This window comes from Lepidochelys kempii, chromosome 2 (assembly GCF_965140285.1).
Source record: "Lepidochelys kempii isolate rLepKem1 chromosome 2, rLepKem1.hap1, whole genome shotgun sequence".
Lineage (NCBI taxonomy): Eukaryota > Metazoa > Chordata > Testudines > Cheloniidae > Lepidochelys > Lepidochelys kempii.
This window is the reverse complement of record NC_136381.1, coordinates 240800097-240827921: the sequence shown is the minus strand read 5'-3', so window position 1 is coordinate 240827921 and position 27825 is coordinate 240800097. Positions and strand designations below refer to the sequence as shown.

The window sequence follows — 27825 nt, the reverse complement described above, 5'->3', positions numbered from 1 at the left end:
GCTGCTAACATCTCACTTGTGGCAATCACTTTTGATTATGACCTCTTTGGTGAGGTTTGCAATAGGACAATATAAATGCATCTATGCATGTTTAATTAGCAAAATAATAAGAGAAATTAAACTAATGTAAACTCCATTCCATTGTCAGTCAAAATGTGCTGCTGAATGCATGAAATGTTACAAGGCCCAGATGCTCATAAATATTTACCATCCATTGTTCTTGAATACATGGTCTGAGTATGTGGTTTGGATTTTTGTACATTGTTTCAGAATCTGAACTGATTCTTGAAGAAATTTAGACTTTCAGTTGCTGAGTGAGAGCCTGATTCTTAACTGCTTGGTAGCAAAAGTTTTGCACTGTCCACTGACTACTATTGTAAGTTCAGTGCGGGCAGGAACCAGCTTTTTGTTCTGTTTGTAACACTTAGCACAATGGAGCTCTAGTCCATGATAGGGGCTCTTAGGCTCTATGATAATACAAATTATACAAACTAATAAATATTCTGGGAAAATCTGTGTTGTGTGATTTACTAAAATACAACAAACTGTTTTGAAATGTTCAGCTGTCAACCTGTACTAAAAGTCTACATTATCTGAGATCTCTTAAATATGTTTATATTACTAAAACTATATACTATACCATAACTCACCAGTATTGTGCAACTGTGTATATAAGAACTAAAGAATAAAATTACAAGGACGATCTCTAATTGGAACGTAAAATCTTTCTGGAGGATTGGGTCTGTCATGTTTAAAAACATGTTTTTCAGTAAGAATTTTTCTTCTATCCTTTTGTTAGGAAAATAAAGAGTAAAATCCCTCCTCCCTTCATTTAAATTATTTAAAAAAATAATAGCCAAAGTTTAGCATGTATTAGGTAATGAATGACAGTCTGATAGTATGATATGGAAATTATCTCTCTAAATTGATAGTTTGAATTGGCCTAGGAGGTGGTTGTCAAGTATCCTGTATTTGAGCGTGCTTGTACAGCAGCTGTCTCAATGAGCCTGATCCTGAGCCAGGCCTCTGACTACTGCTGCAACACTGTTTTAAAATGGTTTTCCTTATCATTGGATGCCTGCTTAGAGGTGCATATTAAATGAGTTAGTGTTTTGATTTTAAGTGGTGATTCTGTTTTGTCCCCACAGTGTTTGAAAAATTTCCCATAAACTAGGATTGTAAAGCCACAAATAATAATTAGTTACCCAACTGCTGTTTGCCTTTGAAAAGCTCCTGCTCTGTTCCTGGTGGACAATATCTATGGTACAGAACCGCTGACACTAACAAACATCGTTGCTGACAGTCTCAGCAGAGAGGACAGAGATTAAATGGGAATGGAAACTGAACTACTGTTCTCCTAAAGGTGGTTGCTCCTGAATAGAGATGAGGCACATTGGTAGATTCACTGTGGAGACGCTTGCATTGATGCTCTCCATGGGGTTCCTGTTCTGTGGCGACAGTGAGGATTTTTTTCCTCCAGAGCAGTCAATCAGCACTCCACACAGACGTTAAATTCACCTTTATAGAAAGACAAAACATGTTTAAGTCATTAGTCTGGAGCCAGGAGAGTCTCAGTGATGGTATGGCACTGAATTTCTGTGCCAGCACCACTTCACTTCTAATCTTCCCCCTTTTGGCTAATTAAAATTTTGATTATTCATTTTTTAGCCCAAAATTACCTTTTATGTTTTGTGAAGACCACAGGTTCAGACTCTTTAAAAGGGAAATAAAAGCTGAGTGATAAGGGGTGAAACTCTAGTGAATGTTCAACTTCCCATTTAAGACTGTTGTTACATTAGACATGTACCACAATAAAACGTCATCAGTGTGTTTTTAATTTTTATTTTGTTTCATAAAACCCAATGCAATACTCCTTGTTTAACAAGGAAACTTGTGGTTGTGCTGATATCAGGAAAAGAGAGAGAAAAGAAAGTTTGTGAATGGTTTTCCCCACTTGCGTGAAGGACGCTTGTGGATTAAATCCCATTTTCACAATTTATGTTGGTTATTCAGTGTTTGAATATTAGATTAGACAGTGAAATTGCTTTGTTTCTGTGCACTTGCACAGTGCAGCAGTGTTTGTGTTGCAAATGCTACAGGAAAATATTTTAAGTAAAAATTTAATTGTAAAATCAATTGGGTTTTATGAAACATTCCTTAAAAACCAATGTCCCTTCAGTATACTAGGGAGAGCTTTTACTATATTCTACAAGGGTATATTTTTGCCTGTCTAGTAAAGCCATTAGTATTTTTTAAGTCCAAGTGTCCAGGTGATGGTTAAATGCTAGAATGACTTCACCAAAAGCCAACCTGTTTACAATCTGTGCCCAAAACCATACTATAATCAAATTATAGTTGTACAATTGTTGCATTAAAAAATTCTGTGTTGGAGTTATTTTTTTCATTTAAAGCATATATCAGTATCATCTGTACATTTGCCTATTCTCAAAAACAAACCATTCTTTGGAAACATTTAGTTTTTCATGGTACCGCTTCAGTTGGGAAGTTGGGCAGAACACTGTACTTGAGTTAACTGTGTGTAGTCTGTAAAATACTAATCTCTATTATATATGCGGGTCACAAGACTGTGTACATTTTTTAGGGGTGACTAATCAAAGAAAATCATTATTTATTCTTTCTTTCAGAAGTTTGGGGTCAATCAGTCTAAACCAGAATTCACAGTGGATATCAGAGGGGCTGTTATTGACTGGGCATCAAAGGACAAATCCAGCAAAAAGAATGTTGTTGAGGTGAGTTTATTTACTTTTCAGAAGTATGGCTTTGTTTTGGTGGTTTACTATACTCCAAACGAAAAAAAAAAAAAAAAACTTCTCTAAACTTAAAACAAACAAACAAAAAAACCAATCAGTTGGATTAAAGGCATACATGCCCCAGGACAATATCAAGATAAAGGTTTTTCTAAAATATGTACACATTACTGTAAGTGCAAGCTGTATACCTTTTTAATGTAGCCTATAATGTATAATTACTTTTGAATTTAGGTTAACTTGTTCTTTTTTAGTGGAATCAATTTTTGAATCATTATATGGCAACTGAAAGCAGTAGCCAGGAACTTAACGTTAGCTGAAACCAGAATACTATATTGTCATTTTAACACATCTCTTGAAATACACTGTTGTCATTTGCTGCAAAACAGAATTCAATTTTGTGTGTGTTTTGAATAACTTTAAGCACTGATCAGAGTTATACCCATGTCTTATTTCTTAATTCTGTTGTAAGAACTGGAACATCTGATAATACCTCTTGGCTGTGTACCTTGTATTTATATTATCAGCATAGTTAACTGTGACATGCTGCACATTGTTCTCCTGTCTGAAAACAAGACGACAAAGGTCACCGATAAATATCATTAACAGTTACAGCATTCAGAATTTCTATATTAACCAAACAATAACTGTACAGCATATATACACAATAAAGGATAGGTAAGATTCATTTTAGGGTTTGATATCCTGTCTGACACACAGGCTCGCATTGCCATATGACTTGCAGCTGCTGCACATTTGTGGCTATGTACAACTGTTGAGTTTAACGTAATATGGTTTTAAAACACTGAATTATTCTGAATATTTATATTTTGTTCTAATAGAATATTTCTTTTCTTTAAAGCTGAAAACCCGCCAAGGAACTGAACTCTTAATTCAATCTGATAATGACGTTTTTATTAATGAGTGGTTTAAAGTTCTTTCTTACACTATCAGTAATCAGGTATGTACTTAAATCTTGAAGATATTTTTTTCAGTGCTGTCTTAGTTAGAAACTATTTTGTGAACCTACTCCATCATTCCAGCCCTTTAAGCGTTAAGTGTATCACTCATGCTTTCATTTCTTGACTTCTTGGAGAGTGAGTATATTGGAGGTGGGAAGAGGAAAGGGCATTTAGTAGCCAGTTCAGTGGTCCCTGGTGCCTGGCTAATGTAATAGCACTAGCGCTGATAAGGGAAAAGGGATTGTCTAATGCAGGGGTGGGCAAACTTTTTGGCCCGAGGGCCACATCTGGGTGGGGAAATTGCATGCATGGCTGGGGCAGGGGATTGGAGTGCAGGAGGGAGTGCGGTGTGTGGGAGGGGGTGCAGTGTGCAGGAAACGGCACAGAGGAGGGGTGCGGGGTTTATGAGGGGGCTCAGGGAAGGAGGTTGGGGTGCAGAAGGGTACGGAGTGCAGGAGGGGGCTCAGGACATGGGTGCAGGAGGGATGCAGGGTGTAACAGGGGGCTCAGGGTAGGGAGGTGGCATGTGGCAGGGGGTTGGGGCTCAGGGTAGGGAGGTGGGGGATGCGACGGGGCTCAGAGAAGGGAGTTGGGGCGCAGGAGGGGTGCGGGTGCAGAAGGGGGCTCAGGGCAGGGGGTTGGTGTAAAGTCAATGAGAGCATCCTCACCAAACTGCTATTATTTCTGGAATTGTGTGTTCTGTCTAGGTATCACATTGCAGGTATAGGGGCTTTGGCAATAGCCCTCTGATTAGTTGGAATTTATGCCTGATCTTAGAAAGTAATTCACACTGATTACATCTGAGTGAGCTATTCATTTTAACATTCTGAGAGAACACTGACATTAGCAAACAGGGTTAGGCTTTCAGAGGCTGACAAGATCACTATATCAAATTATCTTTGGTGTGGTGTTCTGTCACTATCATAGAATATCAGGGTTGGAAGGGACCTCAGGAGGTCATCTAGTCCAAACCCCTGCTCAAAGCAGGACCAATCCCCAACTAAATCATCCCAGCCAGGACTTTGTCAAGCCTGACCTTAAGAACTTCTAAGGAAGGAGATTCCACCACCTCCTTAGGTAATGCATTCCAGTGCTTCACCACCCTCCTAGTGAAAATTTTTTTCCTAATATCCAACCTAAACCTCCCCACTGCAACTTGAGACCGTTACTCCTCGTTCTGTCATCTGGTACCACTGAGAACAGTCCTCTTTGGAACCGCCTTTCAGGTAGTTGAAAGCAGCTATCAAATCCCCCCTCATTCTTCTCTTCTGCAGACTAAACAATCTCAGTTCCCTCAGCCTCTCCTCATAAGTCATGTGTACCAGTCCCCTAATCTTTTTTGTTGCCCTTCGCTGGACGCTTTCCAATTTTTTCACATCCTTCTTGTAGTGTGGGGCCCAAAACTGAACACAGTACTCCAGATGAGGCCTCACCAATGTCGAATAGAGGGGAATGATCACATCTCTTGAGCTGCTGGCAATACCCCTACGTATACATCCCAAAAATGCTATTGGCCTTCTTGGCCACAAGGGCACACTGTTGACTCATATCCAGCTTCTCGTCCACTGTAACGGCGAGGTCCTTTCCTGCAGAACTGCTGCCTAGTCATTCGGTCCCTAGTCTGTAGCGGTGCATGGGATTCTTCCATCCTAAGTGCAGGACTCTGCACTTGTCCTTGTTGAACCTCGTCAGATTTCTTTTGGCCCAATCCTCTAATTTGTCTAGGGCCATCTGTATCCTATCCCTACCCTCCAGCGTACCTCTTTTCTCAAACTTGCTGAGGGTGCAATCCACACCATCCTCCAGATCATTAATGAAGATATTGAATAAAACCGGCCCAAGGACTGACCCTTGGGGCACTCTACTTGATACCGGCTGCCAACTAGACATGGAGCCATTGCTCACTACCCGTTGAGCCCGACAATCTAGCCATTTTTCTATCCACCTTATAGTCCATTCATCCAGCCCATAGTTCTTTAATTTGCTGGCAAGAATACTGTGGGAGACTGTCAAAAGCTTTGCTAAAGTCAAGGAACAACACGTCCACTGGTTTCCCCTCATCTACAGAGCCAGTTATCTCCTCATAGAAGGCAATTAGATTAGTCAGGCATGACTTGCCCTTGGTGAATCCATGCTGTCTGTTCCTAATCACTTTCCTCTCCTCTAAGTGCTTCAGCATTGATTCCTTGAGGACCTGCTCCATGATTTTCCCAGGGACTGAGGTGAGGCTGACTGGCCTGTAGTGCCCAGGTTTCTCCTTCTTCCCTTTTTTAAAGATGGGCACTACGTTAGCCTTTTTCCAGTCGTCCGGGACCTCCCCCAATCGCCATGAGTTTTCAATGGCTCTGCAATCGCATCTGCCAGCTCCTTTAGCACTCTTGGATGCAGCACATTCGGCCCCATGGACTTGTGCTCGTCCAGCTTTTCTAAATAGTCCCAAACCACTTCTTTCTTCACAGAGGGCTAGTCACCTCCTCCCCATGCTGTGCTGCCCAGTGCAGTAGTCTGGGAGCTGACCTTGTTCGTGAAGACAGAGGCAAAAAAAACATTGAGTACATTAGCTTTTTCCACATACTCTGTCACTAGGTTGCCTCCCTCATTCAGTTAAGGGCCCACATTTTCCTTGACTTTCTTCTTGTTGCTAACATACCTGAAGAAACCCTTCTTGTTACTGTTAAAATCCCTTGCTAGCTGCACCTCCAGTTGTGATTTGGCCTTCCTGATTTCACTCCTGCATGCCCAAGCAATATTTTTATGCTCTTCCCTGCTCATTTGTTCAATCTTCCATCTCTTGTAAGCTTCTTTTTTGTGTTTTGGATCAGCAAGGATTTCACTGTTAAGACAAGCTGGTCGCCTGCCATATTTACTGTTCTTTCTCTCAGGATGGTTTGTCCCTGTAACCTCACTAAGGATTCTTTAAAATATAGGCAGCTTGCCTGGACTCCTTTCCCCCTCATGTTATTTTCCCAGGGGATCCTGCCCATGAGTTCTCTGAGGGAGTCAAAGTCTGCTTTTCTGAAGTCCAGGGTCCGTATTCTGCTGCTCTCCTTTCTTCCTTGTGTCTGGATCCTGAATTCGACCATCTCACGGTCACTGCCTCCCAGGTTCCCATCCACTTTTGCTTCCCCTACTAATTCTTCCTGGTTTGCGAGCAGCAGGTCAAGAGGAGCTCTGCCCCTAGTTGGTTCCTCCAGCACTTGCACCAGGAAATTGTCCCCTACACTTTCCAAAAACTTCCTGGATTGTCTGTGCACTGCTGTATTGCTCTCCCAGCAGATATCCGTGATTGAAGTCTCCCATGAGAACCAGGGCCTGCAATCTAGTAACTTTGGTTAGTTGCCAGAAAAAAGCCTCATCCACCTCATCACCCTGGTCCGGTGGTCTATAGCAGACTCCCACCACGACATCACCCTTGTTGCTCACACGTCTAAACTTAATCCAGAGACTCTCAGGTTTTTCTGCGGTTTCATACTTGAGCTCTGAGCAGTCATACTGCTCTCTTACGTACAGTGCAACTCCCCCACCTTTTCTGCCTTGCCTGTCCTTCCTGAACAGTTTATATCCATCCATAACAGTACTCCAGTCATGTGAGTTATCCCACTAAGTCTGTTATTCCAATCACATCATAATTCCTTGACTGTGCCAGGACTTCCAGTTCTCCCTGCTTGTTTCCCAGACTTCTTGCATTTGTGTATAGGCACTTGAGATAACTCGCTGATCATCCCTCTTTCTCAGTATGAGGCAGGAGCCCTCCCCTTTTGCGCTCTCCTGCTCGTGCATCCTCCCAGTATCCCACGTCCCCACTTACCTCAGGGCTTTGGTCTCCTTCCCCCGCTGAACCTAGTTTAAAGCCCTCCTCACTAGGTTAGCCAGCCTGCTTGCGAAGATTCTCTTCCCTCTCTTCGTTAGGTGCAGCCCGTCTCTGCCTAGCAATCCTCCTTCTTGGAACACCATCCCATGGTCAAAGAATCCAAAGCCTTCTCTCCAACACCACCTGCGTAGCCATTCGTTGACTTCCACGATTCAACGGTCTCCACCCAGGCTTTTTCCTTCCACGGGGAGGATGGACGAGAACACCACTTGCGCCTCAAACTCCTTTATCCTTTTTCTCAGAGCCACGTAGTCTGCAGTGATCTGCTCAAGGTCATTCTTGGCAGTATCATTGGTGCTCATGTGGAGAAGCAGGAAGGGGTAGCGATCCGAGGACTTGATGAGTCTCGGCAGTCTCTCCATCACATCGTGAATCCTAGCTCCTGGCGAACAGCAGACTTCTCGGTTTTTCCTGGTCGGAGCGGCAGATAGATGACTCAGTCCCCCTGAAGAGAGAGTCCCCGACCACCACCAGCCGCCTCCTTCTCTTGGGAGCGGTGGTCGTGGAACGCGCATCCCTAGGACAGTGCATCTCATGCCTTCCAATCGGCGGAGTCTTCTTCTGTTCCCTTCCCTCAGATGGATCATCCAGTCCACTCTCCGCATTAGTACCTGTGGAGAGAACATGAAAACGGTTGCTTACCTGTATCTGCGTTGCTGGTACATGGACGCTCCCCTTTCTTCTTCTGGAGGTCACATGCTGCCAAATTGCTTCACCGTCCTTCTGTCCCTGCTGCGCAGCCTTCTCTGAATCTTCAGAACATTGTGTCCGTAGAAGCATATCCTGACGTCTGTCCAGGAATTCTGTTTCTCTTATGGAATGCAGGATCGACACTTATTTCTCCAGACCTTGAACCTTCTTTCCAATATGGAGACCAGCTTGCACTTTGTACAGACAAAGTCGCTTCTGTCCTGTGGAAGACAAACATGGAACATCCTGTGCAAGTCACAACAGCTGAACGCTCCCCATCCATATTACCTTCCTTCTACAAGCTTCCTCAGGAATTGTTGTAACTACTCGGAGAAGCTGGCAAGATGTAAGCCTCAGTGGGCTCTCCAAAGGCAAATTTCCTCTGTTAGCCTCTCTGCTGTTCGCTGCTCAGCTGGTTCGCAGCTGACTGGCTTTTTATAACAGTCAGGCCCAGTCAAGGCTCACCTGGAACAAAGCACTCCCAATTCACATTTTCAAACAATCAATCGAGCACGCCTTGCCAACAGGCATTTCCAGTTTCTGCCGTAGAAGATTGCTACTTATTTATAGCCATGACTGACAAAGATAGGGAAACTGCTTCATGGGCTCTTTGTGTACACCCAGCCCCCACACTAAGTGATTTTGTGGTGGAAAACATAGGTAGAATAGCGAACAGTCTACCTCCCTATGAAAGAATATTTTATATATGCTTGGCTGGTTGATGTTACAAAATCTCAGCAGGAAGGTATACTACTTGTGTTTTGACCTTGGCTGAATTCAGTTAACCTAATGATTGTCTGGTGACATTTTCTCTGTTGGGCCTTGTGAACAAATCCTGCAACTGTTAAGGGTTAATACTAGTCTTGTTGATACAGAAATGAATATAGCTTACAAGACTATGGTATCTAATTCCAAGAAGTTACCAGTTTAATATTTTTAAAAAGCATATTTGTATTATAAGACTCTCTGTGGATTATGGTTAATAAAATATACTGTTGTCTGTTCTGAAAACTGTCAAGCAAAAAGAGAACTAATCAGTGTCTTTTTTAATCAATAGGCAGTGGAATCTGATGAAGCATTCGAAGATGATGTACCAGATTCCCCAGGGGTGGAAAAACAAGACAAAGAGAAGGACCATAAGGATGCCAAGAAACTTCGTTGTAAGTTAAGCTAATTCCCAGTAAAACCTTCATTATTAATATCTACCTGGTTAAGATTGGAAATAATATAGTTTAAGCAAAAAGAACATTTAGTGCATTGCAGTTTAAAACGACTTAAAAAGATAAACAAATGAAAGATCATACAAAGTTAAAGTTCTCCAAACAATCCTAACTGCCCTGTACCCTACCACAGTGTACTATCCGTATACTAATTATTATAACTACTTTTCAAAAATTTGAAATTTAGGTGTTTGGTTTTATAAAGCTTTAGCTTCATCAGTTGTTTTTTGTAAGCTTTGCAAGATGTAAGAGAAATACTTTATAATTTGAGATTCAAATTTTTGTAGTTAACTTGATTTTTTATAATGTTGGGTGGAAGAAAAATAGTTTGTTGCTCTAGAATCCAGGACTAGTGAATAAAATGAATTTGAAGTTTCTGTACTGCACAATTGGAGAGTTTTTTTTAAAGTTAGCGGATATATCAATAAGTGAAGATCCCTTCATTAAGTTTCATATCTTTGACAAATTAACCTGAAAGTCGCTGTCAAATGCACAGAATAAACAAAGTGATCAGGCAAACTTTTCACTTCTTGTGTCTGGCTTCATACGTAACATTAGAAAATAATTATTTTAACTGTGTAAGTAATTTCATATCAAGGAGGTTTGATGTTGGACATGAAGGATACAAATCTAAGATAAAAAGCCTGACTTAGAAATAGTACAGTTGTAGTAAATCGTGTATGTGTATATGGCAGGGTTGCAACTAATCCTCTGTCTCGTAAGCTCCTCTGAGAAGGGGCCATTCTTGACAGTTTGGAAAGTGCCTACGACGTACCAGGTGCTTGCATAAATAAAAGATAGAGAAAATAGTTTGCACTGTATATTTTAATGTGTTAGAATATACTGGTTTTTTCCCTTGAAGCATTTGCCAGCTTCAAATAAGTTTTTCTTGTATTGTTCTCTGGGCAAACTATTTAGCTATTTAATGCTTGTCAAGTTTGTTTTTACATTTCTATATTAAATTTACTTTTTCTGTTTTAGCGGTGAAAATATCTAGCAACATAGATTCTTCAGAACAGAAGAAGACAAAAACAAAGCTGAAGAAATTTCTTACACGACGCCCTACGTTACAAGCTGTTCGAGAAAAAGGCTACATTAAGGGTAAATTATCCTTATTTCTTCAGTAAACCTTTTGATAAGCTGAATTTTACAATCATGTCTGTGTCGCAGAGCAGGAATTAGTGTAATTCTAGAGGAAACCAGCCTTATAAAGTTAACTACATTTGACTGAAAAGGAACCAGTTATTTTTGTAACAGATGGCAGATGTGATTAGTTTGTCAGTTTCTGGGTAGGTGTGTGTCATTCTTTCAACAGCCCTAGTGGTCACCAAATTCAGCTACAGAGAAGAAGTAATTGTCATATTATAACGGACAGAGGTGAAGGGATGGGGTGGATGAGGTCCCAAGAACCCACTGGGCCTTGGGTAATGCTTCTGGGAAGCAGAGTCCATTTGTTCTTCACTTTCAGCTGGCAAGCCAACACTCCTTTGTTTGCAAACAGAATGATCTTACAATTGATTTGATATTCATTCTAGACTTAGTTTCTTATTGTCCAATATACATTGCACTGCTTCATAATTAAAAGTCAACTACATACAATAAATATAGTTATAGCTCATGTCAGTAGAAATATACCAAGCCAAATTCTTATCTGACATTAAATTTGTCAAACTTAATGTCAATTTCAACCAATTTAGCTTAAGTAATAGGAGCCCAAACATTTACAAAATATGTCATATTTCCAGATCATAATTACAAAAGTAAATTGTGGGATTTTTAATTGTTTGGGATGGAGGGAATTCTTCCCAGACTGCAGCTTTGCATTCCATTTTATAGCTTGGAACTGACTTTATGCACTGTGTGTAAACTTCTGAGAAATTAGTTGGTGTGAACACTGAGCCAAGTTGAACTGCGTGCACAAATGCAATGCTGGTGTTTGGAGATAATAAAGGTGTTTTTATTTAAGGAGCAAGCATTTAAACTTAAAGTTGGTGCTGTTAGTATATTTTAAAATATAAATCTGCAATTCGGCATTATCCTTGTGCATTGAGTTATACAGAAGCTGTTAGTTAACAGACACAAAAATACAAAAGCTTTTACAAAAGTGTAGTAAACTACAAAAGCAGGTGATTAGAATAAGGAAAATGTTGAAAAAACAATCTCTAGGAAAACACTGCAGAACAGCATGCATTAATTAGAGTAACTGTTTTTAAATGTGCTTTTACTACATGAAAAAAGTACAATTAAGGAAAATACTTTGAAGAAACAATGGAAGAAAACATTGAGGCACAGTGTGATAATTAATATCCATAACACTCTAGGGATTTCCCATTATGCTCCAATGATGCAAAACTCATTAGCACTCATTTCAGGAACATGAGGCCACTTAATTTATTAAGAGCCAAAACGTGCTTGGTGCTGTGCATGATGTAAACACAAGGGCAGTCTGTGCTCCAGGGAGAGATTTCAACCTACAAAAGAAAGAAAAGAAACCTGGGGTACCCAAAAGGAAGGAGGATCATTTAAACACTTGAAAGTATGTATTTTTTGTGTGTGTTTGGGCCTCAAAGAAGAAATGAATCTTCAGAAAGGTTTTAAATGGGGAAGTGAAGTCTGGTGGACCTGAATTAGGAAGCTATTCCGCCCTTGGAGCACTGTGGAAGAAGGCATGAAGATGGGGGCATAGGAAAAAGACAAGGGCCAACATAATTGGCAGAGCAAAGGGGAATGCAATGTACAAATACCAGACTATGGTTGCAGTTTCAGCTCTGACATGAAATATGATAAATGCAGAATCTTTAGTATATTGCTGAAGCATTTAAATTGATGCATTGCAAGATTCCTTGTTATACAGTAGCATGCATCTCACTGGCCTTTATGCTGGTTTTCTTTCTGTGTTTCAGTGGAAACCTGTCCCCTTCCTTTATTTTTGTTACAAGCTCCTTTTGACGACAAAGCTCAAAAACTGCTTGAGTGTCTTGCTAAATAATTTTGTCTGTGGGTATCCACTTCTATGCCATAATCCTGCAGTTGGATCACCTGTGCAGAGCGTCACTGAAGTCAACAGAGCTGTGCGCTGATACAAGGATCCACCCTTATGGATCCGATTGCAATGTGAGGGCACTTGTTATAGCTCTGGAGCTCTGTTTATAGGGGTATACTAAGTTAAACAGTGAAATATTGTTTTAAAGTAACATTAAAGATAATGCCAAAAGTTGTAATTTAAATACTCCTTATTGGTACTCCCTATCTCCATACAAAAAAGTTGGGCACAAAGATTACAGTAAGCATATATTGTATAATCCTGTGATTATTCATACAAGTGCAAAATACAACATAAAACATGCAAATCCTTTAAGGTCCATTCTTACAGTAACTATATGCATGACATTTTATAGTAATTCACCTGAGGGTATCGAAGTGATTTCTATAGATGAAGCATTTAAGATACTTCAGTGTTGAGAGCTATAACAAAACCTAAGATAGGTGGATAAGTATGTATCGAGGTTTTATAGTTCCGCCTATTGTGATAGTAACAGATTTTACTGAAGTTCATTGACTTTCTCAAGGTCATACAGTGAGTTGGTGGAAGAGTATTTAATAAACTAGTCTTTTAACTTCCATCCCTTTACTCGAATCACCAGAAGTGTTGGGCCAGATTGTCAAGAGTGCTCAGCACTCACAGCTGGGGGTGAATTTTTAAAGCATTCAGCACTCAGAAGTTACCATTGCTCCCCATGGGGACTGAGCTCTTTTGAAAACCTTGCCTGTTGCTTCTTGTTACCTAAGGGTGTGTTGCCATATATTCTTAGTATATCACTGTTGTGCATGAACTAGTTTTATCCTTTGAAGCTCATTCAACTATAAATAAGATTTTTTTACTTGATTCCAGATCAAGTGTTTGGTTCCAATCTCACCAGCTTGTGTCAGAAAGAAAACAGCTCGGTGCCAAAGTTCGTGAAGCTGTGCATTGAACATGTCGAAGAACATGGTAGGGTGAAAATGTTCATCTCTTGGTTTTTATCTCCAAATCTCTGAGTCAGTATCTAATTTTGGAAGCTTAATTCTTATCCTGTTGGTTTCCAAATGACTGGTAACTGAGTATTGTGAAGTCTGAGGCTTATAGCTGGAGTTATAGCAATAGGATGTCAACAGCTGGGAAGTAGAGAGGGAAGGCAACCTGAACTAGGATCCAGTGAGATCGTGGCTAGCAAAGAGTAGCAAGAGGGAACTGGGAACAGGTCATCATATTGGGGACAGGATTGTTGAAAGGGGCCTTGTCAGTAGGTAACTAATAAAATTGCTTCTTAAATCTTTACCTATGTTAACAAAACACCACTTGCATTAAAGACTTTTTTTTCCTACAAGTTCATTTTAGGGACACCACACCTGTGTAAATGTGTGGAGAATCAAGGTCTTCAGATAACACTAAGTCATCTGAGATTCCTTTAGCCAGTTATACAGATACAACTTGGAAAATGTGCTTCAAACTGCTCAGATTACCAGATTTCTATATTTTATCTGATGTGTTAAAGTGCCCTGATTTGTTGAACATGTTCTTCTCTTTTCCTGTTGACAATAAGAGAAGGCAGATCTCTCTTACTCAAGTATTAAAGTGAGTCTAGATTGAATGTTAACATTTTGGAAAGCCTGATGTATAAGATGACCCAATGCTTCTGCATTTTATATATATAAAAACTTTTAGGTAACTGGCTGCATATTTATCCCCACCCTGACTTGCCTCCTTACTTGTCTCTTGCCTGCTTGTTGATGTGGTTGTTACTAGAATTCTTATGAGAGTGGGTTACTTATTGCAAGTGGGTCACCTACTCCCTTGTAGTGAAATTATTCCCATGTAGTGGCTGATGCTAAAGATCCAAGTTGTGTGTAAGAGAATCTACCCACCCATCTTTTTGGTGCACCCCACTTCCTTCCCACCTTAGATCTAGCACGTCACATTCAGGGCCTGAGTGGGAGCTAGGGCAAAATATGTTGCAGGGCAAAATAGGTTCGCCCTCCATGGGGAAACAGCTACAGTAAAGGAATATGGTGCAACTTATAGCCCCCCTTACTGCTGCTGTCTGGTGACTCAGTACAAAAAGGAAGAGCAGGAACTGGTTCTACTGTCCTCCACCCAACTCCAGAAGCTGCAGTGGATGTGTGTTTTCTGCATTGAGACAGAACTTGCTGCTTTCACTGCTATCCTCTTTTACCTTAAGGGGAACTGATTTGAGCAGCTTCTTCCCTCCTCTTCCATCTCCATCCCCCTCCCCATTAGCCCTTCAGAGAGAGAATGATCAATAGATTGTGGCAGTAAAAGGTAGTGGCGAATGGATGGGTGGGACAGATGCTACTGACAGTTGTGCGTCATATCTCCTGATGCTTCTGTTACATCAGGATTCCCTGTGGATGGGATTAAGGGAGCTGTTGAATCCCGTCGTTTCAACACTCGTATCAGCCAACGCAATGTACTGAATTCATGTAGAGGTTATGAGCATTGGTAGACAGAAATTCTTCCTGTCTTCCGCACATGACCACTTTTGATCTTCTGCCATAGCAGCCACTGAGAAGTAATTTTTCTCCTTTTGCCAAATCTAGTGTTTTCCTCAACACTGTAAAGATGGTAGGGATGGAGGGGACATCTGCTTGTCATGAGAAAGTAAGGCAACAGGATGGAATTAAACACACATGAAAACTCATAAACCAGTGGAATGGGTGGTATCTGGTGGACCTGGTCACCCACTATCAACTTTGAGGTGTTCTCCAGAATGACTGACTTAGCTTGGTTTAGTCACCATACATTTTGGTAAATATAGGTTTAATATGAAAGGGAAAACCTAAATCAAAAACCCTACAATCTCACTGCTAGTATTTTAGGATGAGTGGAGGTATGAAAGAGAGAGCGAGAGTGCACATATATATGTGCAAGAGAGAAAGTGAAATCCTTTATGTACTAAACAATAGTTGTGCTAACTAATTATTAGGTGCGAGATTTTTAAAAGCAGCTATTGGAGGGTGGGCTTCCAGCCCTCATTGAAAATCAGTGGGAGTTGGGCACCTCACTCCTGAAGACTTCTTCACATTGTCTGAGTACACATCACATTTTAGACATTATTTCAAACATAAGTTTTGCAGTGGCAAGATGCTAGTCAGCAACTATCTCTGCCGATAAGTAAATAGTTTTAATTGTGACAAGAGGTTTTGCAGTTCTCCTGATGGTGGGTTTTCTTTTTGCTAACTGAAATCTCTAAAATGAGCAGACTGACCCATTTAAGTATCTTAAAAAAAAAAAAAAAATCTACATTTTAAAATTTGTTTTAGGATTGGATGTTGATGGGTTATACCGAGTTAGTGGCAATCTTGCAGTGATACAGAAGCTAAGATTTGCAGTTAATCATGGTAAGTGCCATTCTCCAACTGTATTATCAATTTGAAAATATATGCATGAGTAGCTTGACAAGATGTCCTGATTTTATAGGGACAGTCCCGATTTTTGGGTCTTTTTCTTATATAGGCTCCTATTACTCCCCACCCCCGTCCCGATTTTTCACATTTGCTGTCTGGTCACCCTATGTAAGAATATTTGTCAAAATTGCTAGAAAGCTCTTCAGATTGTGCAGTGATTTTTAGTCCGTCTGTTTAAAATAATATGACAACATTTCATGAGAAATATGTAGCACTTTTCAAAATGAAACTGCTACTAAATAGCAGCTTCTGTATTCTTCAAAGTGGATACTGTCTACATCTGTTCATACAGTGCCTACCACACCAGAACCTTGGTCCTAATTGAAGCTGTCTAGTCACTGCTGTAATAATTCTGAATCATATGTGGCATGGCAGTTTAAAAGGAATGAAGCTCAAATAGAATATTTCTATATCTTATGGAAAGCAAGAGAAAAAGTATTAAAAACCCAGCAACCTTGTACTAGCATTTAACATTTGTCTATCATTCTGATCTTGGGTGAGAATCTCTATTGTGCCCTTATGCAGTCCAGCAAAGGACTCTCATCCTAGAGCAGAGGTGGGCAAACTACAGCCCAGGGGCCGCATCTGGCCCTTCAGACGTTTTAATCCGGCCCTTGAGCTCCAGCCAGGGAGTGGGGTCCAGGGCTTGCCCCGCTCCATGCTTGCCAGGGCTCCACGCGGCTCCTGGAAGCAGCGGCACGTCCCCACTCCGCCTCCTATGCATAGGGGCAGCCAGGGGGTTCCGCACACTGCCTCCACAGCTCCCATTGGCCAGCAACCACAGCCACTAGGAACTGCAGGGGCAGCGCTTGTGGACGGGGCAGCATGCAAAGCCGCCTGGCTGCACCTCCACGTAGGAGCTGGAGGGAGGACTTGCCACTGCTTCTGGGAGCTGCTTGAAGTAAGCACGGCCTGGAGCCTGCACCCCTGACCCCCTCCTGTGCCCCAACCCCTTGCCCCAGCCCTGATCCCCCTCCTGCCCTCCGAACCCCTCAGTCCCATCCTGGAGCACCCTCTTGCACCCCCCACCTAATCATCCCTAACCCCACCCCAGAACCTCCACCCCCAGCCGAAGCCCTCACCCCCTCCCACACTCCAACCCCCAATTTCGTGAGCATTCATGGCCCTCCATACAATTTTCATACCCAGATATGGCCTTTGGCCCAGAAAGTTTGCCCACCCCTGGCCTAGAGGGAGAGGGGACTCTAAAGTAGCTTTAAGCTACCTTTGCCCCTCCCAATTCTTTGCTGCTCTGGAGTCTGAAGCGGCTCTTTTTATAACTTAGATAAACCAGTGGGCTTGTCTGAGTTACAGCAACCTACCTAGGGCTGCCTTATGGGCTCAGTGCTGCCCAGAATCTCCACACGGCTGAGATCTTACACCAGGGCTTGCAACGGTTCATCAGAATGAAGTCTTTCAGGTGTCTTCCACAATGCCTGAGCTGGGAGAATACTCCCCCAGACAAATGTGGAGCTCTTAAAACCCCTTTGCACTGCTCCAACTCTTCTCCCCGTTTTTGTTCGAGTAGATGCAGCCATGTATTCCACTTAGGTGCATGCATGCCCAGGGCACTGGAACCAGAGACCTTTTGCCTAGTAGAACCTGTAGAAGGGTGGTGCTTGCACCTTGTTGCCATAGCCCCTCCCCTGGCTGAATGAGGTGGCGCCACTCCACCCCCCCCCCCCCCGTTCCTTCTCACAGCCTGTTGCTGGAGTTCTGTTGTGGTTTTCACCGCATAATCCCTCTATTTTTAGTGATTTTTTTCTAATGTATGTAGTTCATTAGATTTAGTGTTAGTTAGCTGTAATTTAACTATTTCCCTAGTGATGGCATCACCAGGGTTTAAACATTGTCTGTTATGTGGGGAAGTGATCCCCAACAACGATCCCCACACACGGTGCTTGCTGTGCCTAGGCAAAGCCCGTGTTAATGAGTGGTGTTTGATTTGCAGGTTGCTCACCAAACAGACTCTCAAGTGGTGAGGGATTTTCATCTGAAGCAGCCTCTGCTTGAGCAGGCCATGTGGTCTGCTTTGGCACCATGGCCCTTGTCAAATCAGAGGTTGCCCTTGGATTCTGAGAATATCTGCTGCACCTTCGGTTGTCAGGTCTTGCACTTAATTCATTGAAAGTACATCTGGCAGCTATATTGGCATTTCATCCCACCCATTCAGGAAGATCAGTCCTCTCCATTGCCATTGTGGCAAGATGCTTAAAAGGGCTTTTACATCTCCATCCTCTGGTCTGAGAGCCATTGCCTCTGTGGTCTCTTAACTCGGTCCTAGCAACTTTAATGGGACCTCCATTTGTGCTCCTGGCATCTTGTCCCTTTCTGCTTTTGTGTCAGAAAACTACTTTCCTGGTAGCAATAACATCCACAAGAAGAGTGTGAGAGTTGCAGGCTGTGATAGCAGAGCCTCCTTATACACAATTCTCCAAAGACAAACGACTTTAGACAAAAATTTGCTTTTCATTTGAACCAGGTGGTATATTTACCTGTGTTTTTTTTCTAAGCCGCATTCATCTCCATACATGAAATGTCAGGTGATGTCTAGCCTTCTATCTGGACAGAACTAAAGTATTTTGTGCTTCGCCTCACCTATGTGTCATATGTAGATCGTATGATATGTCAAGCCATCTTTTCACAAATGATCTCTAAATAGATAACATCTTGTATCAAGACTGCATATAAAATAGCTTCAGCTATGCCTCCTCAGTATGTGCAAGCTCATTCTACACGATCAGTTACTGCATCTTCCAGAGGATGCAAATATTTGGTCAGGCGATCCCAGGGATACTGCTTGTGAGTCATGTAAGTGGAATACATGGCTGCATCTACTCAAAGAAGAAGAAATGGTTACTTATTGTAACTGTGGTTCTTCAAGATGTGATGCAGACCTTTATTCCATGATCTACCCTCCATCGTCTCTGCACTGCGCTCTAGGTGCTCAGTGTGAAGGAACTGATGGGGGTTTGGGCACTGCTGCCTCGTATAGCCAGGGGAAGAGCTACAGCAAGAAGGTGTGAGCACCATCCCTCTACGGGTACTGCTAGGTAAAATTATCTGGCTCTGGCATTCTGGGTGTGCATTGTAACCTTTGGGTGCCCTTCTCCAGTGCCTGGAGATGCAGAAAAGCACCTGGAGATGCAGAAATCAGTCCAGCAATAGGGAACCTATTGAGCATATCCAAAACTACCACACCCAATTCCAGAAACTTCTGGATGTGGAGTGCTAATTGTGCATCTGCCTAGCAACAATGACAGATACAATTTATTCCTTCTCACCTTCCAATAGATTTCTTAGGGTATGTCTACACTTGCATTTTATAGCGCTCTAACTTGCTGGCTCAGGGGGGTGAAAAATCACCCCCCTGAGCGCAGCAAATCTGAGCACTTTAAAGCACTAGTGTAGACAGGCTCCAAGCGCTGCGAGTGGAGCGCTGGGGGAGTTCTCTCCTAGTGTTCGCATGTGACCACACTGACACTTCAAAGCGCCGCCGCGGGAGCATTCCCAGGACAGCGCTTTGAAGTTTCCAGTGTAGACATACCCTTAAAGAGAGATCTCCCTGTTAGACATGTGGATTACATGCACACACCTAAGCGGAATACATGTTTGAATCACATCTTGAAGAACCACAGTTATAGTAAGTAACTGTTTCCTCTGGCCCCTTCACACTGGGTAATAAGAATCCCACCCCATTGTTCTTCAACTTGTGTAGGAAATAAGTAATTAATGATAAACACCTGCTAGATTATAGTAATCATTCATGTTTTCTTTCAGATGAGAAATTGGACTTGAATGACAGTAAATGGGAAGATATACATGTCATCACAGGAGCTCTAAAAATGTTTTTCAGAGAACTGCCAGAACCACTCTTCACATATAATCATTTCAATGACTTCGTCAATGCAATTAGTAAGTCCATAAAGCATGCACAGAATTTTCATAAATCATAAATATTTAAATATGCACAGTACACTTAATTGTAATATTTTCTCCTTTTCACTGTTCAAAAAGGAGAAATTATGAAATTTTATAAAGGTGTTACCTTATATACAGTCGTGGTGTAGCTCTCAGTCCCAGGATGTTAAAGACAAGGTGGGTGAATGGTCCTTGGAATGTGTTAACTATTTATGCTAAACATTCTGTTCCACGTTGTATTTATTTATGAAACTGTGTACGTTTCCCAGACATGAAGAAGAGCTCTGTGTAAGCTCAAAAACTTGTCTCTCTCATCAACAGAAGTTAGTCCAATAAAACAGTGGCTCTCAACCAGGGATTCTGTGTACCACTGGGGGCATGCAGAGGTTTTCCAGGGGGTATATCAACTCATCTAGATATTTGCCTCATTGTACAATAGATTACATAAAAAGCACTAGCAAAGTCAGTACAAACTGAAGTTTCATACAGATAATGACTTGTTTGTTCTACTCTGTATAGTATACATTGAAATGTAAGTTCAGTATTTATATTCCAGTTGATTTATTTTATAAAAATGAGAAAGTAAGCAATTTTTCAGTAATAGTGTCCTGTGATGCTTTTGTATTTTTATATCTGATATTTGTAAGCAAGTAGTTTTTACTTGAGGTGAAACTTGGGGTACACAAGACAATCAGACTCCTGAAAGGGGAGCAGTAGTCTGGAAAGGTTGAGAGCCATTGCAGTAAAAGATATCTCACCCATCTTGTCTCTAAGGTGTTACTACCTTCAGATTATCTGTAATATTCAATGTGGCCACCAGGTGGCAATGTGTTACTTAATATCAGCACTGTAAAATTGTGTGCTTCGTTCAGTTTTCGGTAAGTTATATGCTACCAAAATTTTCAATAAAAATATTGAATTTATGGTTTATCTGCCTTTTATCTTTTCCAGAACAAGAAGCAAGACAGCGTGTTCGTGCTGTCAAAGATTTAATTAAACAGTTGCCAAAGCCAAATCAGGATACCATGCAGATACTTTTTAGACACCTCAAGAGGTGAGGAGGAGGAAAAAGTCTTAATGTACTGCAGAGCTCCCTTAAAGATAGGGTGACCAGATAGCAAGTGTGAAAAATCAGGATGGGGTGTGGAGTAATAGGCACCTATATGAGACATATCGGGACTCTCCCTATGAAATCAGGACATCTAGTCACCTTTCTTAAAGCTGAGTGTTCAAACATTAAAAGTCCTGGGGGAAGGTTCTAAGCGTGTTTCCTTTGATGTTCGTTGTGCTTCATCAAAGCAAAACACTTGTTTGTGTTTATACAAGCTTATGGAGAAGCAAACCCAACTTTTGGACAGTGTTTTTATTAGTTGTGCTTTTAGCTGCTAAACTTTAGATTATAGGGACAGAGCTAGTGTCAAATATATTTTAAATGATTAGAATGATTACAATAGTGGCATGTTTCATGAATGACAGTAAATATGGAATAAATATTATGAGGAATTACTGATTTGGTTTTAGAGTAACAGCCGTGTTGGTCTGTATTCGCAAAAAGAAAAGGAGTACTTGTGGCACCTTAGAGACTAACCAATTTATTTGAGCATGAGCTTTTGTGAGCTACAGCTCACGGATGAAGTGAGCTGTAGCTCACGAAAGCTCATGCTCAAATAAATTGGTTAGTCTCTAAGGTGCCACAAGTACTCCTTTTCTGATTTGGTTTTGTTTCTCTTCTCTGTTAACACATTATTCTCTCACATCGATGAATTTATTTTAAAAGCATATTTTCTTCTTTTTTTCCCCCAGAGTTGTAGAAAATGGAGAAAAGAACCGAATGACTTATCAAAGCGTAGCAATAGTTTTTGGACCAACTCTGTTAAAGCCAGAGAAAGAGACTGGTAACATAGCAGTCCACACTGTGTACCAGAATCAGATTGTAGAATTAATTTTGCTGGAACTGAACTCCATCTTTGGATATTGAAGTTTTCTCAGAGTTAAAACTGAAGTGATGAGTTGGCAACAGATTTCCATCAGGAGTCAAATCTCTCAGTGTACACGATGTATTGTGTTTGTGGACCAAGCGACAGCTCAATTTTGCACTTTTCAGTAGGATGAGAGGGAAGAAATGGGAGGAGTGTTTGACCGATTTAATTGCTATTCATGCAAGTTAATGATAAAATTTTGAATTTCTTTATAATTCACTTATTACATTGCGAATATTTCAAAGTTTGTACTCTGCCTGTTTTAATAATTACAAATTGCAATTCTAGTACGAGCATATACACTGGATTTCTTGGTGAGAAGCTAAAATTAATCTCAGACTGGATAATCTGGAATGGATTTTTTTTAAAAGGTTCACCACTTGGTAGGGTGAGGAAAACCCTATCAACTGGCTTCAAAAATGTTTTTTGATACTTGTAGTGACAATAAAATTTCATCCTATGCTTATGTACTGAAACCTGTGTGGATCCTGTCAGCAGGGATTCTGCATGTAGTGTGACTGTCTTTAAACTAGTGCTAACAGTGGCCAGTGTGGTTTACAGTAATTCAAATAATCCCTCATTTGAGGCTTGCTTTTTTTAAAAAAAACTGTATTACATTGCATCCTTGCTGGATCTTCTAGTTGCTTGATAGAGCAGGACCCTATTATTTCAAACACTGAACTTGTAAGAATATCCAGCAGAGGATTTGTTCTGTGACATACTAGAGTTTTATTTAATACACACATCCATTTTTCAGGGTATTTCTTGGGCTACATTTTGTGCTATACTGAATTGCAGTTAACAATTCTAATTAAATACCATCATTATCTAATGCTGTACTGAGTTCTTGGTATGATCCTGTGGTAGAGAACATTTTTGGATGTAAATACAGGCTAAAGACTGAATGACCTTTGGCTGATGTACATAATTCAGTTGTTGTATAGTCTCAAAGTACCTTCTAGTTGCACATTTCTAATCATGGGTAGATTAGCTACAGGTAATGTAACACTTCCAGTGGAGGTCTAGGTCTAGGTTTCCTCGAAAAACTAAACAGGTGCACTTTTTTAGATGTTAATTACATTTGCAGGCAAGGCATTGTAATGCAAATGGTACTGGAAAAATACTGTGTGCTTGCTAAATTGTTAATGCACTACAAGAGGAGCCTTTTAGGTTATTTAATATGTACAGGATACATTAGAAAAATGTATTACAGATTCTAACATTTGCAAATAATGGAAACATGTTCCAATAGATGTTTGTTGGAAATAATGACATAATGCTAAATTTGAGAATTTCTTTTTACATTAATAATGTAGATTAATTTGTAAAATAAATTGGTTTTGGAAGATTTTTGTTATAGGGAGCATGGTCGACTGAAGATTTTTAAATGTATTTTTTTAGACTAACTGCTGTACCTGATATTTGTTATGTCTAATCTCAATAAAGAAAACTATTAGCTAGTTTGGAGTTTGCTAGTCCAAATTTGGATGACATAGTCCCCTGTTGAATTTTGCAAACACTCCCAAATATTCAGTTGTGTCTGACTGCCTGAAATGTTATTTCCTGCAGCAAAGTCATTGGGCTGTGGTTAAAAATAGTGTCTAACTGAAACTTTTAAGAATCCCCCTTTTCCCTGAACAGTAGTTGGATTGTATGACAAAGATGGGTAATTTATAGGTTTAAATTTGCAAATATTTATAAGTATTCCACACAAGTATTTTTGTCCTAATGTTTGATATGCTCCAAACACATATCACCTGCCCACAAAAGGAAGACAGACAAGTGGTGAAATTATCTCATTTAGCCTTTGATCTCTTTTATATGTTCAAGGTGAGAATTCCAGCAGCAGAAAGCTTGCTTGAAAAAGTCTTTGTAGATAAAAGAAGGGACGACTAATCTTGTGGTTTTCTCACTTTATTTTTATTGTGGTAGTGGTGAAGTCTTGCGGTTTGTTGCAAAATAACTTGGGTGAGAATCGTGATTTCTATAAATCAGTGTTGCATTTTCAACCTCCTGTTGAGATTTAAAAGTATAATTTCTTTTTTTGATACTTGTTCTGAGACACATCATTCTAGTAGGAAATATAAATGAAGTTGAAATTTGTTATAATTTATTCAAATCCCAATTTAAAAAAAAATCAATTTCCTCTGAATAGCATTGTTTAATTACAGATCATGTTGTCTAAGTGTTGAGGTAATCAAAGAAAAAGAAAATACCTCTTTTGAATATCCTCTTTTAACCATGGGGAATGTAACATTATATTCCCAGAGAATTAAGTATTTGTTATATAATTATATCTTTTGTGCAGCAAGTGATATGAAAGCTTTAAGTTGCTAATTTTTAGTTTGGGGAGCTGGAAATACTTCCCAAAAAATCCAGATAATGTGGCAAGAGTTAAACACATACTGCAATCAACAGAAAAATAAAACTGATCTACTTGATGGCAAAGGACAAGCACACCAGCTAGAAGTTTTGCACATTAGAACCATGGCAGTTTGTTTACATATTTAACATCTCTTGCTTCCTTTTCAAACCCTAGTGATAGAAATAAACTTGTAGCAAATGGTGTCTTCCATGTCTGGGATTAATCACTTGCCTTGCTGCTTCCTGAAATTGGCATACCTTTTAAGTTTAAGGTCTTTATTTTTACACTGAGTTTTTCAAAGTCAGTATGGAACAGAACACAAACTGATGAAAGCTGAGCAGTGGAAAAGGTAAAGGTAACTATTTACATTTTTATAAAAGTTTTATCTAATGTATAGAGCCCAAAATAGAAATAAAAATGCATAAAAGTGAGAATATAAACTTGATTTTTTTTATTAAAACTGGAGACATTAGTATACCAAACTTTTCAGACTTGGAGACTGTATCCCCACTGTGGCTGTGTAGTGGTGTCAACTTGTTTTACAAACTCAAGTTTTGTCCCATGAGCAATAGTTGCATGCCTCATGGAGGTGCTGTATATAGTATCACTAAAAAGTGACATTTAGAATAGCCCAAGCTTGGTATTGAGGAAATTTTGCTGTAGTTACCATGGATCAATGCAGAGAACTGGGCACAGATAAAGACTACAGGAACTCCTCACTTAAAGTTGTCCCTGTTAACGTTGCTGATCAATTAGGGAACATGCTCCTTTAAAGTTGTGCAATGCTCCCTTCTGATGTCATTTGGCAGCTGCCTACTTTGTCCACTACTTGCAGGAAGAGCAGCCCCTTGCAGCTAGCTGGTGTGTGGTTGGAACCAGCCCCCCTATCTGCTCCTCTAATTTCCCTGTGCAGCAGCTGCTCAGTAGGCTATCAATTGCCGGCAGTTCAGCTGTCCCTCCCGCCACTGCCATGTGCTCCTCCTGCCCTCTGCCTTGGAGCTGCTCCCTGAGACTCCTGTTTGCTGTGGGGGAGGGGAAAAAGAGGGGGCCTAATGTCAGGATGTCCCCCTCCCCCCTGCTCCTGCACCCCGCTTACCCCATCTTCCATAGAGCAGGGGGGACACAGGGACAGAGGGAGCAGCTGCAGTGGGATCTCAGCTTGCTGGTCTAATTAACAAGGCAATGTACTTCTGACCTCAGTCTTCATACTTAAAGGGGAAATGCACAACTCTACCTCTGAAACACACACAGGGTGTCTCTCTCTGTCTCTGCCCTCCCTCCTTTCCTGCTGCCTTGTAGAGTGTGAGAGTTAATCCTTGAGGGCTCAGCCAATTGATAATTCATCATTTAGCAGTAAGGCATTCCCTGGGAAATATCCAAACCTCTGACTCCTCCACTTCAACCGAGCTTCACAATCATCATCACTGTGTACCAGTATTAAGTTTTTCATTTAAAACGTGTGACACATCTATATAACCCCCTCATTTACATTAAGTCTTACGGGGAAATTGGATTCGCTTAACATCGTTTCGCTTAACATCGCATTTTTCGGGAACATAACTACAATGTTAAGTGAGGAGTTCCTGTACTTTAATAAATGTATCCAATCTTGTAAATAAAATAGTTTTTCAAATTGACTTGACGTGTCCTTCTGTTGATTTTTAAAAAAATCTCTTGAATTTAATTGTCTTATGAACTGGCAAGACTGTCCTGAACTTTAGCTACCATCAACTGAAAGCCATGATTAATCCCCCCCCTTTATTGCATCCTCTGCATTATGACATGCAAATCCAAACAGCATTTGGTAGAGAAGATGAGTTAGAAAGTATTGTACTGTCTAATTAAAAGTTCAGTCTAACATAATTAAATAGCTGTACTTTAGGTAGTCAATTGCAGAATGCTACTTTTTGTTTCCTGTAAAGGAAACAATTTTATTCAGACACAGAAAAGAGCAGTGATATTTTGGAATCAATTGGTAATTCATAAGCCATAAACTTAGACCAGGCACAGTCAGACATTCTGCTCTGAAGAAGGGAGGTACAGAATATCTAATAAGGCATTCTGCAAAGAGAAGGGACTTCCTCTGAAGAATCTTAATTAGTCTCCACAATTGTAACGTTTTGTGGGCAAGCAGCTGCTGAGGCTGTATTCTGCTGGCTTACAAAGTAGCCCTATGTGATTATGGAACTTAAATGAACATTTTTCTTCATGGCATTCTCATAAACAGACCACTTGTAAAACAAGATAACACTGTGACAAAGCAACATAAAAGGCATTTGGAGGGGACCTGGCCTCTTTTTTGGTTCCTTTTTCCCTTGAGAATCAAATGGTAGCTCTGATATTAAAGATTTTACAATTTCCCTAAGTTGGCCAGCTTCACTGTTCAGAGAAAAGTATATAAAGACTCTTAGAATGATTTTTGTGAAAGAAAATGAGTGTCTAATCTACCTGCAGCAGCCTTGTAAATATGTGTAAATCAGCAATTCTTAAATGGAGTCTTAGTTTATGGATGGAATGAGATTCCTTTTTGGGAAAGGCCTTGGTAATGAACAGGTTCTACTTTTAGGATTGTGCCCTACTACTGCATATTCCATAGAAATGTAGCTTACTAGGAAAACAAAAACAGAGCTCACTGGTTTTGGGTAAGTAATATTAGCTGCAGGATTCTGAAGGTGACAAAAGGGAGATAATGAGAGAGACTGAGACCCAGGAGACTGGAGAGATCAGACAAATGGCCAAAAGCAATTGAAGTATTGGGGATGGAAGGGCCCCAAACAGACAACTAGAAAGAAACTGGAAAGCAGTAGACTGGCCAGGAAGCAGAGGTCTGAGCGAGCCAGATTGCATGGAATTCTGCTCTTTTCTGTCAGCCAGCCTGTTCTGCGTAAAATCTACACAGCTCATGAAGACACTTCTCTATAAACTGACTTGGGGAGGGTCTCCTCAGAAACTGTGGGGGAAATTCTGCTGCCCCTTATCTCTTAGTATGGAAGGATTCAGTTCTAAGCAGGCTGTCTTCTCTTTCCAGTCCTTGGTTTTGCATTTTTCAGTATTTATATGCATGTTTTACTTATTGCTTACTGTTAAGAAGCCTAAGTCTGAGCCCAGTTTATGTGACTCCAATGCACATGAAGCTGTGTAAACTGGCTGACCCTGGGAAAGGTCTGACAGTGCAACGCAGCTGGTGAGAAAAGGAATTTAGGTTAACTGGGAAGAGCAGCTCAATGAAATAAGCTCCCTCCACACATCCCCATTATTCCTCTTGCCAGTGTCGTTCTGGAGCTGCAGTAATGTCTCCCAGCCTCAGCATGTGCAGTAGCTTCTGCAGCTGAAGAGCTTTAGCAGATACTATTAATCTGCCCCCAAATTTGAGGCCCATTATCTACCCTTAGCAAGGAGCAGTCTCGTCTGTGGCTGTTGTAGCTCAGCTCCCTGAAATCAACAGCTTGTGGCCACATACGCACTGCCGCCCAGGGCTCTGCAGACCTCACTTTCCCTGTGCAGGCTAGCGCTAGGCACACACCAATCCCTGAGTCCCCACTGTTCCCTGCAGCATCCGGCACCCATTACTGGAGACTCAGAAA

At 40.8% G+C, this 27825-nt stretch overlaps 1 protein-coding gene across 6 annotated transcripts in view; it reads left to right on the top strand.

The window, feature by feature from the left end:
- Positions 1-22634, top strand: part of ARHGAP12 (Rho GTPase activating protein 12) — a 140704-nt gene extending 118070 nt beyond the window's left edge. For 5 of the 6 annotated variants that reach the window (XM_073334405.2, XM_073334401.2, XM_073334402.2 and 2 more), the window contains 9 exons: positions 2646-2750; positions 3631-3729; positions 9349-9451; positions 10493-10612; positions 13404-13502; positions 15833-15910; positions 19757-19891; positions 20849-20951; positions 21701-22634. In XM_073334405.2, the coding sequence (XP_073190506.1) occupies positions 2646-2750; positions 3631-3729; positions 9349-9451; positions 10493-10612; positions 13404-13502; positions 15833-15910; positions 19757-19891; positions 20849-20951; positions 21701-21875 (1017 nt within the window). In that variant the 3' untranslated portion in view covers positions 21876-22634. The remainder of the gene's footprint in view (positions 1-2645; positions 2751-3630; positions 3730-9348; positions 9452-10492; positions 10613-13403; positions 13503-15832; positions 15911-19756; positions 19892-20848; positions 20952-21700) is intronic. The other variant, XM_073334404.2, reaches the window with a different exon arrangement.
- The last annotated feature ends 5191 nt before the right edge of the window (positions 22635-27825 follow it).